General features: G+C 38.8%; 2 protein-coding genes and 1 long non-coding RNA gene across 5 annotated transcripts in view; 2 read left to right on the forward strand and 1 right to left on the reverse strand.

Moving 5' to 3' along the window:
* Positions 1-612: 612 nt before the first annotated feature.
* On the forward strand, positions 613-2720 carry LOC148125132 (uncharacterized). The gene is made up of 2 exons (XR_015744557.1): positions 613-687; positions 2666-2720. It is a non-coding gene; the product is annotated as an uncharacterized LOC148125132 (long non-coding RNA).
* GABRA5 (gamma-aminobutyric acid type A receptor subunit alpha5) overlaps positions 1037-19810 on the reverse strand; it is an 84512-nt gene continuing 65738 nt past the window's right edge. The window contains exons 7-10 of the mRNA XM_026707445.2: positions 17049-17192; positions 7591-7743; positions 3987-4198; positions 1037-2813 (exon numbers count right to left, since the gene is read on the reverse strand). Coding sequence (XP_026563230.1) covers positions 2514-2813; positions 3987-4198; positions 7591-7743; positions 17049-17192 — 809 coding nt within the window. The 3' untranslated portion in view covers positions 1037-2513. The remainder of the gene's footprint in view (positions 2814-3986; positions 4199-7590; positions 7744-17048; positions 17193-19810) is intronic.
* The window catches only part of GABRB3 (gamma-aminobutyric acid type A receptor subunit beta3), a 242476-nt gene continuing 236573 nt past the window's right edge, over positions 13908-19810 (forward strand). Inside the window, exon 1 of one of the 3 annotated variants that reach the window (XM_087938444.1) lies at positions 13908-13927. Coding sequence is in view for 1 of the 3 variants with exons in the window: in XM_087938442.1 (XP_087794568.1) it covers positions 14205-14305 (101 nt within the window). In the remaining 2 variants the exon portion in view is untranslated. The other 2 variants (XM_087938442.1, XM_087938443.1) reach the window with 2 other exon arrangements.

Consider the following 19810-nt stretch of genomic DNA (forward strand, 5'->3'; position numbering starts at 1 on the left):
CAACATACTATCGGGGTAAAACAATTTTATTTCTTTGCTTTACATTTTCGTGTACCCCTATGCAGAGATCCATCAATTTAGGCAATCCTAACTGATATATAATTTGTACAGCATGTTGTTGTTTTTTTATCCTCCATACAAGAAAATCAAACTTTTGGAAACTGTCAAGGCTTTAATGAGCTATGATTTTGTTCTTATGTGCTAGTAAGATTCAGACTGTGGGTAATTTTGGTAGATTGGTCAACTGGTCAACTGATTCAACATTGTTCTAATTCATGCTGTTTTGCATTCATTTTTAAAACTGCTTTATAATTTGGGATGAGGAGAATTATACTAAGTTAAGTAAATAAATCTTCCTTTGTGTGCCAGAGTTTGAAAGCGTATTACATCTATAAGTTTCAATTCAATTCAGAATAGAATTGGAAGGGATCTTGGAGGTTTTGTCATCCAACCCTTTGCTTAAACAGCAGACCCTATACTGAGCAGACCATATATACCATTTCAGGCAAGTGGCTGTCCAGGCTGTTCTTAAAAAAACCCAGTGATGTAGCATCCACATATGAAGGCAAACCATTCCACTGGTTAATTGTTCTCACTCTTAGGAGGTTTCTCCTTAATTCCAGTTGCTTCTCTCCTTGATTAGTTTCCATCCGTTGCTTCTTGTCCTGCCCTCTGATGCTTTGGAAAGTAAGTTGACCCCCTCTTTTTTGTGGCAGCTCCTCAAATACTGGAATATGGCAGCCCCTTAAATACTAGTATTCCAGTATTCTCTCAATCCTTCTTTTGTCTAGACTAGCCATACCCAAAGTTCTAGGTAGTCAACTGAGGTTTCTGTAGTTGCTCTTCTTGTGGCCTGCTACAATGCAAGCAGTATCATTGCAGTAACCTTTTATTGACATGGACTGATTGATAGTTTTATATTAATTTTTCATACTGACTGTGGCATGTTGCTCTTTTGAAAGGATGCTATAGTTTGAATATTAACCAGGAAAAAAAGAAGCAATTTGTAGGAAGGCCAAATAAATAATACCATACATATGTTGGAAATAATGCCATTTCATTGCAAGCAGTAGTCAAATGAAGCAGCTAAATCTGCTAAATTACATATGACTAACCTCTGTTATGGTCACTGTTGTGGCTTGTTGTAAAATTTGAGGTGGCCTAGAAGGGGTAGCCATGGGGAAGTTTTTACGATTCTCAGAATGGCAAAGAAAGAATAGTGGAAATGAGTGAACCCAGAATGGAGAAGGCAACCACAGCGTTATTGCCAGGACTGGCCTTATCATAGAAGTAAAGGAGTCTGCTTGAATTAACCAGTCCAGGTGAGCGGATGGGAGCTTTCAGTGTCTTTACCTTGTTTTACAAGCACAACAGTGCATTTAGGCCACTATTGTTTCAAAGTCCTAAATTCTGAAGCTACTTGAGCCTTCTGGGACTACGAAGCCACTAAGGGGGGAGCCACTTGATTTGCAGAAAGTCACTCAGTTCAAATGCCAAGTCATGGACCAGAATCAAGAGAAGGTGGCTGATATACCGATAGAAAGCGCTACACCTGGTTCAACAAAACCTGCACAAGTTTTTACAATGCAAAGAAAGGAAAGGCCAGTTCTCGTACACTGCTGAATATTATGCATTCTAAGACATTATCTAGAAAAGTCTTACCCAAGGCAGTCATCACAGGGGTTCAGGATCCCCTATAGTATGTATGTCACGGGCACCAGTAATATTTAGCAGTTCTCATCAGTATTAAGTATTGGACAGTTTTACACACCGAGCACTGCTACCATGTATCAAAGCTGAGGACAGACAATAGGTTGTAAAATCAGTCCAGTTCTCAGGGATTTGTATTTCAAAGTGTAGATGGCCTTCATAAAAAAATGTTGCATTTCAGAGGCAAAAAGAAATCTGTGCCTGTGACACTTGAGCGGTAATGTTTGTTCCACACATCCAAGTTATCAGGGGAGGAGTGTAGACTTCAGTGGTCTGCCAAAACTTGCTTGTGGGCATGTGCTCTTAGGAGGTGCTGTTAATCCACTTTATGTGCATTCAGCATGACTATGAGCTAGAGTGATCCAGCACGGACCAACTCTGAAACAGCTTGTAAGAATACCTCTGCAGGTTGCAAAGTTCACAGTCCCACTATGTGCATGAATGTACATTCGAAATATAAAAAAATGGCAGATATACTATATGCCCAAACAGTTTAAAAAATATACCCTATTTCATTTGTAAACTATCAATGCAGGATACCCAGCAGCATAGAAGCTATGTTCCAAGTCTTCTGTTGTCCTAAAAAGATTAGTGTCTGCTGCCATTTATGTAATTGTCACAAACATCTGAGGTTACATGTAGAAATAATCAAGGCAAGAATAATTTTGTACATATTGTTAAACATGCAAAAACTTCCTGAAGAATATTGCCCAAAGGTCAAAAATCTTTTGGAACCTCAAATTCTCCTTGGTAGCATTTGTTTTTGCAAGTATGGCTAACACTTGATCTGGAAGTCCTTCCATTTATTTCGGAGAAGCAGCACCTTTAATAACAGGTTCCCTGTTCAAATATGTGGCCCAATAAACTAAATTAAATGTTCCAAACAAGACGGGGAAAACTATTCGGGACATTTTGTCAATCTTACTGATGCTGTTATATGTCTTTTTGTTTTCAGCTGATTTCTCAATGGGTATGGTTGGAGAAGAAACAGAGTTGGAGATGACTGAAGGGGTGGAGTCCTTTGGTATGTTTAATGTAGGCGTCATCTTTCCAGCAGCATAGGTGTTTATGGCTTTATTTGCCATTAATTCACGTTCTTTTTTCTGAAACACACAACAACATTGGAAAACTGTATTATTATTATTTTTTAAAAGAGATGCTTGGTCATTAAAAATGCATTTTATATGGAGTCCCTACAATCTCTGGCTATACAATGTATAATAGAATATTCATTGGAGTTTTATCATTGTCATTTACAGCATCCTAGTTAATTAAATGGATAAGTGTTTATGACTATATATGACTGTCATTAAGTGTTGTACCTTATGATTCTTGACGAATGTATTTTTTCTTTTATGTATACTGAGAATATTTACACTAAGACAAATTCCTTGTGTGTCTAACCACACTTGGGCAATAAAGAATTCTATTCTATTCTATTCTATTCTATTCTATTCTATTCTATTCTATTCTATTCTATTCTACTCTACTCTACTCTACTCTACTCTACTCTACTCTACTCTATTCTGCAAGCATAATGTAGCACAGCCTTTAAGAATGGTTTCATAAAGTCATCATTTTTACATGGGAGAGTAATGATGGAAGCATCACCATTCTAGGCACATCTAAAGCAGTTTTTAAATACATGGTTAAATTCTTTTTGAGAGTGGTTTATCAGGTATGGGGTGAAAGATTTAACATTTAATCCAGAAAGAATTTAAAAAAAATTCTTACCATCCATTAAACGTGGAACTTTCTTTCAGAACATCTATTATACTACTTCAGCCTCCATTGCTCTTATTAAACATTTGAGTTGAGTTTCTTAGTCCTCAACTCCATATGAAATAAAGTCTAAGAACATATGAATACTTTTATTTATATTATTCCCCTAAATTGACTTTTCCCTTTCTTTTGTCTTCATGTTCTTTCTTTCCCTAGGAGGGTTTGTGCCTACCATAGCATCTTTTATGGACCTTTCTTGCTATTGTATGGCCTGTTTTGTTTTGACTTTTTATTTCTCGTGGTATATATGTAAATATAATCTGTCACTAGGGGCTAAAGAATTATGGAATCATTACGTGTAACAAATACGTTCAGACAATTAATTGTATTATATAATAATGAGGGCAACTCATAGTCCAGAAAGGGGCAGTAGAAGAATGTAAATATTCAAACAGGTTATGGAGAAAAAAAAAATCCAACGGGATATCTAGCAAACTTGTAATATCCCTTGATATTTAACAATTTACTTCTTCAAGGAGTTGTAAAATAGCCACCTTCTTTTTTGCAGCCTCCATAGCTTTTTTGCCATCCCAGGCCCAGCTTCTTTTGGTAAAATAGTTGACCGTAGCAAATTCAATCAGGGCAGAAAAGACAAAGGCATAGCATACAGCAATAAACCAATCCATCGCAGTAGCATAAGCCACTTTGGGTAGAGAGTTACGGGCACTGATGCTTAAGGTTGTCATTGTAAGAACTGTAGTCACGCCTTTAAAAAAGAGAGACAAAGAGAGAGAAAAAGATACAAGTTACCTAAAATGTATTTATTTATTATTTATTTAGCATATGATGATGTTACATTAGTCAGGAGACTATAATGCTAACACAGAATAACAATTTAGCTGCCTAACTACTAGCTAGCCCTGTTTGGTTCACACTCACATGCTTTCCAAAGTGCACCATATTCTGCACAAGAAAGGAAGACAAGCAGCTTTTCTGCTGTATTATCCAGGACTTTCTCCCTCCACCGAAGAAGCCACCTTGCAAATGGGCATCAAAACTGGGAAGATCCAGCACCAGTGGGATTCTAACTGTCTGCACAAAGCGCCGGCTTGTCTTCCCACTGAAGTGGTAACCTATTTATCTACTCACATAAACATTCTTTCAAATTGCTAGGTGGGCAGAAGCTGGAGCGAAGAATGGGAGCTCACCCCACCACGAGTGCTAGGACTTGAACCACTAGAGTAAAGACCATTTCCAGTTTCATTAAGCCATTAAACCACCATGCTTCATTGTTACCTAAAATGTGTATTATGTAAAACTTTTTCAGATAGGTCACTTTCAAAGATAATTTGTAGATGTCATAGAGAATAAGCCTGAAGGAAAGTGGAAAGATCTACTACCAAGACAACAAGAAGTCAATTCCAAGAAACTAATTTGAGAAACCACCTTAGACAGCCCCTCTCTAATAAACATGAAGATAACATAAAGGAGGAGAGAAGTATACTCAGACTTACAAGATTCTGTTACTGTACTATTACTACACTGTAATAAACATAGCTTTAGGTGTACACACTATCTGTCTCTTAGTCTGCTGTATCCTGTAGGGTAGACAGAATGCGTGCTACTACACTGCTCAAAAAAATAAAGGGAACACTTAAACAACACAATGTAACACCAAGTCAATCACACTTCTGTGAAATCAAACTGTCCACTTAGGTAGCAACACTGATTGACAATCAATTTCACATGCTGTTGTGCAAATGGAATAGACAACAGGTGGAAAGCATAGGCAGTTAGCAAGACATCCCCAATAAAGGAATGGTTCTGCAGGTGGTGACCACAGATCACTTCTCAGTTCCTATCCTTTCTGGCTGATGGTTTGGTCCCTTGTAAATGCTGGCGGTGCTTTCACTCTAGTGGTAGCATGAGACGGAGTCTACAACCCACACAAGTGGCTCAGGTAGTGCAGCTCATCCAGGATGGCACATCAATGCAAGCTGTGGCAAGAAGGTTTGCTGTGTCTATCAGCGTTGTGTCCAGAGCATGGAGGCGCTACCAGTACATCAGGAGATGTGGAGAAGGCCATAGGAGGGCAACAACCCAGCATCAGGACTGCTACCTCCTCCTTTGTGCAAGGAGGGACAGGAGGAGCACTGCCAGAGCCCTGCAAAATGACTTCCAGAGGCTACAAAAGTACATGTGGCTGCTCAAATGGTCAGAAACAGACTCCATGAGGGTGGTATGAGGGCCCAACATTCACAGGTGGGGGTTGTGCTTACAGCCCAACACTGTGCAGGACGTTTGGCATTTGCCAGAGCACACCACAATTGGCAAATTCGCCACTGGTGCCCTGTGCTCTTCACAGATGAAAGCAGATTCACACTGAGCACATGTGATAGACGTGACAGGGTCTAGAGACCCTATGGAGAATGTTCTGCTGCCTGCAGCATCCTCCAGCATGACCGGTTTGGCACTGGGTCAGTAATGGTGTGGGGTGGCATTTCTTTAGGGGCCGCACAGCCCTCCATGTGCTTGCCAGAGGTAGCCTGACTGCCATTAGGTACCGAGATGAGATCCTCAGACCCCTTGTGAGACCATATGCTGGTGCGGTTGGCCCTGGGTTCCTCCTAATGCACGACAATGGTAGACCTCATGTGGCTGGAGTGTGTCAGCAGTTCCTGCAAGACGAAGGCATTGATGCTATGGACTGGCCCACCCGTTCCCCAGACCTGAATCTAGTTGAGCACATCTGGGACATCATGTCTCGCTCCATCCACCAACGGCACGTTGCACCACAGTGAGTGGAGTTGCGGGATGCTTTAGTCCAGGTGTGGGAGGAGATCCCTCAAGAGACCATCCACCACCTCATCAGGAGCATGCCCAGGCGTTGTAGGGAGGTCATACAGGCACGTGGAGGCCACACACACTACTGAGCCTCATTTTGACTTGTTTTAAGGACATTACATCAAAGTTGGATCAGCCTGTAGTGTGTTTTTTCACTTTAATTTTGAGTGTAACTCCAAATCCAGACCTCCATGGGTTGCTAAATTTGATTTCCATTGATAATTTTTGTGTGATTTTGTTGTCAGCACATTTAACTATGTAATGAACAAAGTATTCAGTAAGAATATTTCACTCATTCAGATCTAGGACGTCTTATTTTTGTGTTCCCTTTATTTTTTTGAGCAGTATATATACTAACCTATTCCCAGGAAGGATTAGATAGCTTGCCTAAAGTATCCAAGATGGGGCATTGTACTGTATCTAAACAGGTGCAGTCCCATGGGGAAAAGAATCTGGAAATTCTGCTATATGCTCCAATATAACTGGAGGGCACTTACTTGAAAAAAAAAAACTGACCCAGGTGATCTGTAGACAGTTAACTGGACAAAAGAGACTACAGAGAAGGGCAGGAGGTTACCTTGCATAACTGAATGTTGCATTATTGCTTCCGTAATGGTATATGGGAATGACCTTGGGAGAGTGGGCCCAGAGGCACAGAAAGGGAACAGTCAGATAAGAGACAGGATAGGCCTCAACTAGGTAGTGTGGGGAGAGACTCAGAAAAGACCCTCCCTAATCTCTCAGGTGTAAGGAAATGGGAGAGGAATTCTACTTTCAGACTTATAAGATTCTGCTGAAGTAGCCTTACAAGAAAGTAGAATTAGCTCATCTGGTTGTGTTTCCTATCTGCCACATCTGGCTGACAGTTCTGATTATTGAATTGCATACCTGGGATTTTGTCTTACTGGTAGCTAGGTTTCTCAAGTAACCATCATCAGACCACAAACTAATTGATATACATCATCCTTCTACTGGTTCTCTAGTAATACACAGTTCTGTTCTATTCTGCAACACCTATGTTGTTATATGTTTCAATTTTTCCATGGAGAAAAAGAAAAGCAGGTAAAGTACCTGGCATGAATTGATTCACAGAGTGTCTAGAGTTACTTTCATTTTGTATCTCCCTTGGAGGGGGAAGAAGAAAGAAGTGATAAAGTGCTTGGATTGGGTACAGGTGCAGGGGGAATTTACTGTCAGGAAAAATTAAGCACTGCCTTTTTCTTGAGAGATTCCCCCTGCATTCTGTTGCAAAGGAAATTAGGTTTGGAAATCCCAGAATAAAGAACCTTTTAAGAATGAAGGAGGAGTACTTACCAAAGACTGTTCGAGCAGGGACAGATTCTCTGTTTAACCAAAACGATACTTGTGATAAGATTACTGTCATAATGCAGGGAAGGTAAGTCTGGATGACAAAATAACCAATCTTCCTTTTCAGATGAAAATGCGCCCTCATTATAGTGTATTCCCCTAGGTAAGAGAAAATAAAGATGTATCTTAGCAAGAAAAAAACAGAACAGTTATTAACTCCTTCCATTTAAGGAGCTTCTCCACAAGCCACTTCAGCAGTCCAAGCAGAATGTTGGTTTGAGGATGCTAATAATCAGCCACTAAGATTCATGCTAGCAAATGGCAGGGGACTGGGGATTGATTCACAAGAGCCGTTTTTCTTCTCCCCAAAGGTAGACCTTCATACCTGATCCTATTTCTAAGCCTTGAGATCACAGACCTTGTATCCAAGCTTCATAAATAATCCAGACCAGAGGCTCTGGCTTGCTACTGGCGCATTTGTCAACAAGAACACTGACTTCTGTAGCCTTTGCCAGCCTGCATGTTACAGTTCAGTGCTGAGGCTGCGGGAAAGGCTTTCACGACAGAGCTTCTTCATTAAACGAAGATGCCATACAGATTCTTTATGATGGAAGACAACACAGCTTTACACCACTGTAGCACATTCCTAGCAGCAAGCCAATCGGTGCTGCCAGGATCTCTCCGCAGGGGGCAGACGATCATTGTGTTAGTGACACTACATGTTGAGACTCCCTGTAGATGTACTGCCCCAAGAAATCATTTCGAGGGCACCCATTTGAGAAACGTGGCAATTCCAGGGAAAAGGCTCTTTCTCTTATAATTGTATAGCTGCACGGAATGCAGGCAGCTATTGTGAACCGGTGCTAAAGGAAGCGAACTATTTAGAAACTTGTTTTCTTATGCAAATTCTGGAAGACCAGATTAATCCCATTTTTTTTTCTCTATATCCAACAGAGGCAGGGGTTATGAAGAAAATGAATGAAAAAAAAAAATGAAGAATGTGTATGAATTTGTATTAACTCCTTAACTCTGATGAAGAAAAAAACTGGCATTGGTCTAGTTTTAATAAAAAAAAATATATTCCCTTTTCCAGTTGGAAAGGATGACAGGCAGCCCAGTGGCTGCGTTCTCACGGTGACTTGAAACTACTCTCTCTTGGAAGGTCGTTCCAAATATCCTGGTCAGGAAAAACACAGCTAGTGCAGGCTGAGCTAAAACTGGAGACACTGGGAGGAGCAACGAAGAGGAGTGTTCTCAGATCTTAACTCAGCCTATCAAGCAGCACAAGAAGCACTTCCCAGACATGGATGCTTGGAACAGCTCACTGGAGAATGCAATGATTTACTAAAGCTGGGCAAATATTTTAAAAGAATGCCTTGCAATGCAGGAGGGAAGAAAACGAAAGGGAAAAATCTCTTTGTGTAAATAATCGTTTGCGTAGTCTTTGGTGGATCAGCAATCTCTTGGGCTTCAACCACCCCCTTCCCAGTGCACTGTGAGATTTTGTTCCTCCATGGCCGTTATTGCTTTGGCTGCTGGACAAAGTGGAATTTTATGTGACAATTTTTTCTCTCTCTGAAAAACTATTGTGTCTCTCCATGTATTCCCTGTATAAAGGGCTTCAGAGTTGGCTTCTGCCTTTGGGTAAAGTTTCCTTGCCTTAGTGGTATCCATCAAAACTAGCCATGATGTAATAAGGCTGGGAGAATAACCTTGGGAGACAGGATGAAGAGCTGCTGTCTAGACAATGGTCTGATAAATAAGACCAGAGTCCAAAGTAGAAAGGAAGTGAAGAAAGTATTTCAGGGGTTTCCCTAGTTCTCTGGAGAGTCAAAGTAGCAAAGGAGGAGAATGCTTGTAAGCTAGCAATAGCAATAGCACTTAGTCTTATATACAGCTTCACAGTGCTTTACGACTCTCTCTAAGTGATTTACAGAGACAGTGTATTGCCCTCAACAATCTAGGTTCCAGGATTCTGTTACTGTAACCTTATAATAAATGTAATAGTATTAGTTACTTATGGTTTTAGATCCTGTCTCTATTATTGCATCTTAAAGAGCTGATGCCCAGAGTTCCCACAGTAATGGCTCATTGGCCCCACACTTCTGCAGGGTCGTTTGCAAAAATGAATTAAGCAAACGAAAATTCATTTACACATAAACTCACTTGCCAAGAGCAACATCAACCACAAGAATCTCCATTCTCGTCCTGACCTAACCTTACAGCAACGTGTATGGTCCTATAAACTACGCTCTGAACTCAAAAGACTACAAGAACAAGGAAATACTAACCTATACATTGACTACCACACAGAATGTATCAAAAGCAAGACCTTCAACTTACATCCAATAACCATCACCCCAACATCCAACATTAGGCATGCATGCCCCTTACTTCCTCCAGATCCAGTACTACATATCTAAAATGCAAACTACTCAACGCAAGAAGCCTCGCAAACAAAATGCATGAATTCCTCATCTTACTAAGCACAGCTATATTCGATATTATATTTGTCTGTGAGACGTGCCTGAATGCATTTTTTCCAGACTCCATTACCACAATCAGAGAATATCACGTTTATCGGTCAGATTGCAAAAATCTGTAGAGGAGGTGGAGTTGCTATCTTCTATAAAAAAAATCCCTAAATCTAAGAAAGATTCAAATAGCACAGTAGCTTGCTCTCCCAGAGATCATCGTTTGTGAACTGTCCTTAAATACCACTATCCACTTCTTACTATGCTACAGAGCCCCTGATTATGACATAATTCATGCAAACAAACTAACTTCACTGCTGACGTGGGCTGCCTCTTGCGCACACCCTCTTATTTTCCTGGGTGACCTCAATCTACCTCTTGTAGACTGGACCCTAAATGAATGTACATCCGAACCCATACATGCAACCCTGTACAATGCCGTTACCACACTGGGACTGGATCAATTAGTAACTAAAAACACTAGACTCAACAACTGCCTCGACCTCATCTTCTGCAACAGCTCAAACTCAATTTATGGCCTACAAATACAAGAACCCTTTTCAAACAGTGACTATAGTATGATTGACTTTTGTCTCAATTTATGCCCTCACAAAGAAGATCATAATGATGGATCTCCAAAATATAATTTCAAAAAAGGCAACTATGATCTCATAGATGCCGACTTATCATCTCTTGATTGGCACATTCTCTTCTCTAACTATAATACTACAGAAGACCATTATAATGCATTCTTACTTGAACTTGAAAGAGTCATTAAACTATATGTACCATTAGTAACCTCTAAAAAGGAGCACTTGATCAGCTGCAGGATTGATTCTCAAATACCAATTGGAATTTATTTGAACAAGAGGATTTGGAAGAATATACAAAAATTGTACTGTTTTACATCTTGACCTGTGTGGATACAATTACTGTGAATAAGTACATCCAGATTTTTTCAAACCAGAAGCCCTGGATGAACAAGGACGTGCGATCAATTCTCAGGGCACATGATATGGCATTCAGGTCTGAGGACAGAGTTTGGTATAACAAGGCAAGAGCGGAACTGAGGCGGGACATCAAGGAGGCAAAAAAGTACTCGTATCTGATGATCTAAGCACTAGAGCTCACTGTAACAGCATTGCCAAAAAGACATTAAGAGTTGTAAATCTAATCTTACGAAGCTTCTCCTCTGGAAATATTGAATTGCTAACTAGGGCATACAAAACCTTTGCTAGACCAATACTCGAATACAGCTCATCTGTCTGGAATCCGCACTATATATCGGACATTAATACTATTAAGTATTAGTGAAATACTAATTAAGTGAAATAGTGAATTAGTGAAATACTAATTAAGAAGTATTTCACGAGAAGAGTACTACACTCTTCTGCTCACAACAGAATACTCTATATCACCAGGCTTGAAATTTTGGGCTTGGACAATCTTGAACTACACCGCCTATGGTTGGACTTAAGTGTAGTACACAAAATTACCTGCTACAATGTCCTACCAGTCAATGACTACTTCAGTTTCAACCACAACAATGCAAGAGCACACAACAGATACAAACTCAATGTTAATCACTCCAAACTTGATTACAGATAGTACGACTTCAGCAACAGAGTGGTCAATGCCTGGAATGCACTACCTGACTCTGTTGTTACATCCTCAAACTCCCACTCCTTTAACCGCAAACTATCCACTATTGACCTCACCCCATTCCTAAGAGGTCTGTAAGGGGTGTGCATAAGTGTACCATCGTGCCTCCCATCCCTGTCCTATTGTCCCCATTTATTCGTACCTATTTCCTGTATTCTTACTCATGTTTATACATACCTATTATCTTGTAAGCAATTGACATATCAAATCAAATAAATAAATAAATAAATAAATAAAGGAAAGGAAGGGTGGTTGTAGTTTGAGTTGGCTGCAGTCATTCTACATGTTGTGGTCTGGTGATTGACACCGTCTATTTCCCTACACAGTCTGTTTTTGTACAAATGAGGCTTTTTGTACAAAAGCACTATCACAGCCCAGAACAGCAGCATCAATAACTACTTCATTAGGTGATGGCAGCTTCTACTTAACATGGTAAGAGCAATGCTATGAAGATCACTCTTTACATACTAACATACTTTCAGCTTGCCTTGAGGAAGCGAGAAAGCAAATTTTCAAGTCTGCCCGAATGAGCCTTTTATTAAAAGGATTAAATCATTAAAGCAGCCCCTTTGCTTTGCATGTAGAGACAGCTGGAAGCAACAACATGCAAACTTGGAGCAAAGATGCAATTGCTTTAATGACCTTTAAAGTGCTTTTGTGTTTTGTGAAGCATTTCTTTAAAAGCATTTGCACAGCCCTACAATTTACTGTATAGAACACACATCATATTCTCAAGCATACAATGATTATTTAAACAGGCGACACTCTTTTCTTCCCATGTAAGACGCTCCAAATTGAGCTTCAACAAATAAACACATGGAAAGAAAATTCAAGACCATTGTCCTTCACATATGACCAGCCATGGCTGGGTGTAAATGGGACCCAATGTGAACAATATGACATAAATAATGAACTCTGGATACTATGATGGAAAACTGTGTGTAACATCTCCACAAAAGCATTAGAAACCTAAATTTTAAGATCAGATGGATAAAAGTTGCCTATTTAACGAAACTGAAATGTTTGGGTGAAAAGAATTATATCTATACAAAAATGTAAAAATATAAAAAGCATTAAAAAAGAAAAAAACTAATGATAAGCACACATTCAAATTTTAATAAGATAAAAAACTATCTCATAGAACATGTGCTTTAGCAGGGATTGGCACCTTGAAATTTTTTCACAAAGAAATATATATTTAAGAAAGACATACATTAAAAATGGGGGGAAATGCATACAAAAACATGTTTAACACAAATTAAAATAAAGAATTGTATGGAGTAGTTCTGTTTTTAAAAAGTTTATGGAAAGTCACTTACAGGAAGATGATTAGGAAAAGCTAAGTAGTATAACGTGAGCTTTCCTCTTTTTGTATCAACACTTTTGTGATACAAAGCAACTAAATCTAAAAACTTGTGATCCTCATATTTTATACCACCAATATTTGCCCCAGCCAACCTGATCTAATTATTATAGGAAAAATAATCTAAAACTCCTCTATAACTCAGCATTTTGCAAAGTCACTCCTCTGTTGTAACAACAGGGTTCAAAAATAAGCTAGAAGGCCCAGGAATGTTTATCCATTCCGAGACAGGTTGAATCACTTTTGCTTTTGTTTCTTAAAACATCTGATTGCCTCAAACAGGACAGCATCTTTCTCAGCTGGACCAGACATGAAGCTGCATTGACAGCTTCATGGTACAAACTGATTTGTCTTTAGTTCATAACCTCAAGCAAGGGGAAACCTGCATCCAGAGATGGTTCTCCTTAGTTGGACCGAGATGAAGATGTCGCAGTTGAAAGTAGGAAGCAAAGTGAAAATAAAACGAGAAATTTATCCTTGCCTTGTCTCTTTGTCCTTTTTAGGATTTTGTACAGGTCTCTGACTACAATAACAATTGATGTGATTCAATTTTAATATATAACACACACACACACATATGGCTTTGTCTAGCTTAAGAAATTGTGACAAAAATAACACATAAATGTATGTGTTATTTTTCTATTTTCAGTTTCAGAAAAGGAAATAACATCTTAGAAATCCTGATTACAGGCATCCCAAAAGCTTGCTAAAGACCAGAAAATCCTTAGTTGACTAATACTTTCCCTGTGTGAAATCGGATTTCTGTATTTTGTTAATCCTCAGTTGCAATCTGTGTCCTACTATTTCTGACCCATGCTGTATTGAGAGCTCAACCTGATCAGAGGTAACCTGGGACAATTGCAAAGGGAAATAGGAGGGAGGGGAAAGAAAGCTATACATATATATATATATTATGTTCAGCACCCATGAATTACCGTGAATAGTAATTCTTGGATGAAACTCTGTTTGTGGACTGTGCTCAGAATCTCTTTTGGTCCTTAGTCTAGTGTGAGCCAGAAGCCTTAGTAAGCACTGCTAAGAACTGGATGAGTGCCTGGCAGCCTGGCACATTCCCTGTGGACATCTTGCTCTTAGAAAGCTTCTCCACACAGATCTAGGAGATGCTTCAGGAAACCTTCTGGACTTTTTTCTTGGTGACTGTGAAAGTGAAAGGGGAGCTGCCATTCATTGGAGAGAATAACGCTGCTATAATGGTGAACTGGTAAGGAATATTTTACGATAAACTCCTATTACTAGTCAATGTCCCCTCCCCCTTGTGAGATCTTGTGGTCTTTGAGTGATCTAGAATTGTGTCTTTCTCACCTTCTGATTGCCATTCTTGAAAGAAAATTAGTGCTACAGCTTTCTCGATTTCAGAGTGCTTTGTGGACTACAGTAGAGGGGAGATATTGTGCTCTTTAATCTGATTGTGTTAAGGTGACTGTGAAGTTTGCACCTTCTCTTACAATGCTGCTCCTTTCTCTTTATTTTTGCACTTTTGAGATTGTGTGGAATTTCTGGAAAAAAACTGATTTGAGTTCTCAGGAGGCTGTCATTTTGGGAACAGTTTGTTCATTCATTGATTTATCAGGCAAGACTTTAAGCACTGCCATTCTTTAATCTTTCTAGGGGATGTATGTGTGTATACGTGTGTACACGCTTGCCTCTGGGTCTGTTAAAAATCACTTAAATATCTATTCTCCCTACAGAGTAACAAGCAGATGACCTCTTTTATCCCTAAGTTTCAAATTAACAGGGAACCCTGCTGGCATGCTGTGGGAGCCTGGGCCGCAAACAGCAAGTCCAGTGTTTTATTGGGTTGTTCCATCAATTTGTTGGAATTCCTTCAAAATCTACAGAGGAAAACACAGCATGGAGCCACCTGATTCCAAGCTCTTAGGCAGGGTCTTCTGTATCTAATTGCCAGGACCCTTCAACTTCTACTTCATTCTCAGAAGCAAGGGGAGCCTAAATCAGGTCCTATACCTCTTTAATCACCTGTCCTTTTTCATGCACGCTTCTCCAGAAACAAGAAACAATTGCCTTGAAATCTTCATGTGGATGGCTGGGCTGGCATGAAAGCTCTTTAAGCCTATGCTGCCATGTTCAACACATTTTTTCCAGGTACAGAAATGTGACTCCTAGCATCCCTTTTCCCACACGTGGGGTCTAGACATATTATGGAGCAGGGCCACCCACAGCTGCCACATTTCCCTTCTCCTTTGCCCCGAAGTTTTTATTGAACATATTGTTGAGATGGGGGAAGAAATCGATGTAGAGATGCTTTCTTGGCTCCCGTGGGAAAATAAGCTAGCAAAAGACAGCGCAGTTTAAGTAACTGTAAAGGAGCTCTCCGTTCCTAGCGCTTCTTTCAAGCTTGGATAGTTTGTCAACTACATCTGTTTTATCCAGTAGAAAAAATGTTCTTTAGCAGAATGTAAGAGGCAGAGCTTTTTAGAAGCAAAGGCATGCTGCCTCTGATGAATGTGTTTTTTAACCAACAATCCATTTATAAAATTGTGGCAAATTTAATAGGTATCTGATAATTTTTCATTGTACTTTTATACTAAATGGCCTTAATTTTTCTTATATCTAGGCATAATTCTATTGATTAAGTATAATAAAACCTTTTTTATTTCCAATTAACCATCCTATCTATAGCTACCTTTGGGGTACATTGTTAAGCATAAATCATTTCAGCATGTACTAATTAAATGACAACATCTATCAGGGCTGTCCAGCACTTCAGATCCAATTCCCAAAACACAGCAAGGAGCTTGTGGTGATATACCCATCCCTTAAAAAAACCATCCATATTTTATTCTCCAGCATCACACAGCAATTCTTAAGGGCAACCATATATCCTAGAGTCGATGAAACTGCTTTAAAGAGTTAGTTTCATGGTTCATTCAAATTCTGAATTGCATCCAAAGTACTGCATGCCCTAACATTGTGCATCTCCAAACATGCAATCAGCATGAAGCACCTTCTTTTTTGTTTATTTCAATACAATAAGAAGTTGAAAATCAGACCTTAATTATGAGGGAATGTCACATGGTGCAATATTATTACAGAGAAAACATCCAACCTTATATTATGTGAATTTTATTATGGCTTTATTGAAATTTGAATCACAATCTGATTTTACACTGGGATTGGTAAAAGATATACATGATTATCACCTGAGCTCATAGTAACTTGAACAGAAGAACAAGCCATCCTAAGTCAAATATCACATATAGTTTTTCTATATTACCCTTCCTGTCACAATACTGTTCAGTGGTATCATTCAGCAATTAAGTCACGACTGATAAAGTGTGAATGGTGAAGTATTGCTTCTGTTACTCATCTAGAGAAACTAAACAATAAAAACTGCCCGAAAAACTGCTTCTCCCTATATTAATCTGCTGTAATCTGAGGGTGGAACAGAATGGAAAAGAAATTGCATTAAGTGATGATGTAAGATGGGTTCTTTGCATCTAATGCCAAATTGACTGACTTCTCATGATGAAGTTTTACTAGTGGTAAAGTATCTACTTTATTTATATGCACTTGTCTAAAGATTCCAGGCAACTAAACGACTTTTCATTTGATATTTATGAATGAATGACTATGGTAGAATTTGTGGTTTGTTTTATTTATAGTTTGTTCATTTTACTGAGATAAAGTTTTTTTAAATTGTTGTCTGTTTTATGAACTTCTTCCCAGCTCGAGATACTTTTATCAATGGGGTAAAAGAGATACATGAATGTGGTGTGTATACAGGAATGAATGAAATAGGCCAAGTACAAGTAACAATCAAACATGTATGAAAATACTGAGGAAGATTCATATTGGGCATAGAGAAAGGGACGCCACAGGGCAAACCAACCAATATGACTTATTTTGAAAAAGTGCCCTCCTTTGAGCATGAATCTTAGACCTTTCCTTCCTGAATACTACAATTCAAAGGACAATTTTGTTACCTGTACTGGTACTGATGTTTTCAGAATCTACACTTTGTCCTATCAAGTGATATTGGTTAAGCCTAGAACCATCTTCTGCTACTTCCACCGAAGTTGCTGAGCTGTTAGTCCACACGTAGATCACTTCTGAATTGGGATAAGCGTCTGGGTTAAAATAAAGAAAGAAAAAGTAGACAAGTGATGTTTGAACATTAATATTCATATACTGGACTTATACCTGAAAAGTCAAGCTTAATTTCTGCCAAGGTTCAGTTTCAAATTCTCTTGTCATTATTAAGATTCAGTTGCTGGATATGTGAATTTATATAAAGTAATAGAATGTTCACTTCAACTAAAAATAGTTCTCGTTTAACAAGAAACACAAAGAAGAGCTTTCAAAGAACTATGTTCACTCCCTTTTCCTGGAAATGAAGCTTTGATTATTAACAAAAGCAAAGACAAGCATTTGTGTCTTACAAATTGATAACCTGCCTTAGGTCTCAATATCCACAAGAATCATATTTCCCCATCTGTTTTGTGTGATTCAATTACTGTGATATTTTATAGATGGAAATCATAAACTGAGAAATATGCCCACATTAACCCAAAGTCTAGAGACAATTCTGAATATTACAAAAAGCCAATACATTTCCATTTCTGCATTATCCGACTCTGTGTGTAGAGAAAAGGCTGGAATAATCATCTATGCACACACACATAAAGGGCAGGGATTATTTCAGAGCAAAAGTAGAAATAATTAATAAATAATTAAATGAACAGATGTTGTCTCTGCGTAGATTGTGATCAGGGTTGATGCAGGTTGGGGTGGCTTCCCTCTCTGCCATAATACACATATATACAATCCTTCTGAAGAGATTTTCTCACTATTGCAGCATTATGTGCATATCAAAGCATGAATACAAGATGGAAAACAAAGATAGTCCTATGGTTGATGTTTGCCTCTTTTACCAGCCAAGTATCACAGTCTTGCCTGCAGCATCCTGCAGTTCACTTTTAACAGCCTGCAGTTCAGTTTGCTTCGCCCATTAGCCCTCTGAAAGTCTTGGGTTGGCACCTGCCTGGTATTATCAAACGAGAAGCATTATCAAGCATCATAAAATCCAGATTGTCTAAATGTGGCCGATCACAAATTATGCAATGTAAATGATAGGAAAAAGCAAAAGATTAGTATTAGCATGGGCTTAGATTACTAACTGTGGAAGCAGAGCTTTGTAGTGATCTGCCAGAGCCTTTCCTCCTTTCTTTCCACCTGGATTTTGAGGCTGAATTGTTGGAGCACTCCTGTGCTCCTGCTATAAATGAAAGGTACTTTCTGCACCTAGATGCAGTCTGTGTATTATCCACAATGCACAATACACATTCGTGAATTGGACAGAAGGAAAAAAGAAAGTTGCAGGTGTGAGAAGAGGCAACAAGAAAGGCCAACACAAAGTAAACTTGCTTCAGGGTCAGGCAGCTGGAAAAAAGTGTCTGGAAGTCTGAAAAAAGTACGGGCAGCTTCAGATGCTCGAAAGAGGAATGCTAAAAGGAGTGGCAGAGCTTGGAAACCATGCCATCTTCTCCAGAAGTGCCAACACTGAACAGCTGGGAGATGCTAAATTCCCTCCAGCTGTTCAGGATAGCGGCATCCAGTGTTTGGCTGTAAAGCCTAAAAACTCCAGCCAGCCTGACACAAAATCAGCCCAATACACGGTGGCTTGAACTCAAAGCTTTCCTACCATCTAGAGTTGGGAAAGGAGCCGAGCCTGGTAATTTACACAAGGCTAAATAACAAAGAGAGGGGAGAGGAGGGAAAGGAGTTAATACAAAGTCATACAAGTTGTGGCTAACAATCCTTAAAGTTAAATACATGACAGAAAAAAATAAACCTATAGGCACATAGTAAGAATTATAGTGATGAAATTTAGAAATAAGTGGGTTTAAGAAATAGTTTTATTTATACAGAATGGTTATTTTTGCATAATAAGCTCTTTGTGTGACAAAGGAAGGAAGAAAAAGATATTCTCCTTATTTGTGGTTGTTGTCACTCCCTCAAAATATCTCTTCAAAGCAGCAAATTTAGAAAAACTAAAATATCTCTAAAGTTGCACAGAACTTTAGCAACATTAAAGTATGAAAAATAGGTAATGCATAAAAATTAATATCCATGTAAATAGTTGTGGAATAGATATTTTAAGTCAATGACAATAGAAAGCTGTAAGAAAAAGAGAAAATAAAGAACGCCGGATACATTTCACATCATTTTATTTCAGTTAATACGATTACTATTACATACACTACAAAGACAAACCAAGACCTCTATACTAATCTGATAATTCCTGAATAGAGTAAACGTTTGATGTGGCTCTTCCACAGGGAATGGGCTATTGCTGGAATATTTCCTTTCCTCATTCCTCCTCATTTCCTTTTTCTTTTATGTTCTCATAAGTTAGATTGTTACTTTATATTTATACTACATGTTTGCAAAAATATAAGTGTTTAACAGGGCAACATTAGCATGTAGCAACAACATAAAAAGACATATAAAAGATGCAATTTGTAATGTTGAAAAGTCTTAATATATACATTTCCTGGTTTTACATGGATAATTATTCCTTTTTATTTGTCTGGGTAGCAATATGTAAAATTGTGCCCAACCCAGGAATAGTGGAGAAAGTACAGTAAGTTTTGGTCTATAAGCAGATACGTGTAAAAAGTGTGAATGGAGCCATATTTTACAATAGCTTGGAACAATTGACTCAAGAAACACCTGTATCATGATA

The sequence above is a fragment of the Pseudonaja textilis genome, chromosome 8 (genome assembly GCF_049901715.1).
Source record: "Pseudonaja textilis isolate UNSWEBS1 chromosome 8, rPseTex1.2, whole genome shotgun sequence".
NCBI classification, from domain to species: Eukaryota; Metazoa; Chordata; class Lepidosauria; order Squamata; family Elapidae; genus Pseudonaja; species Pseudonaja textilis.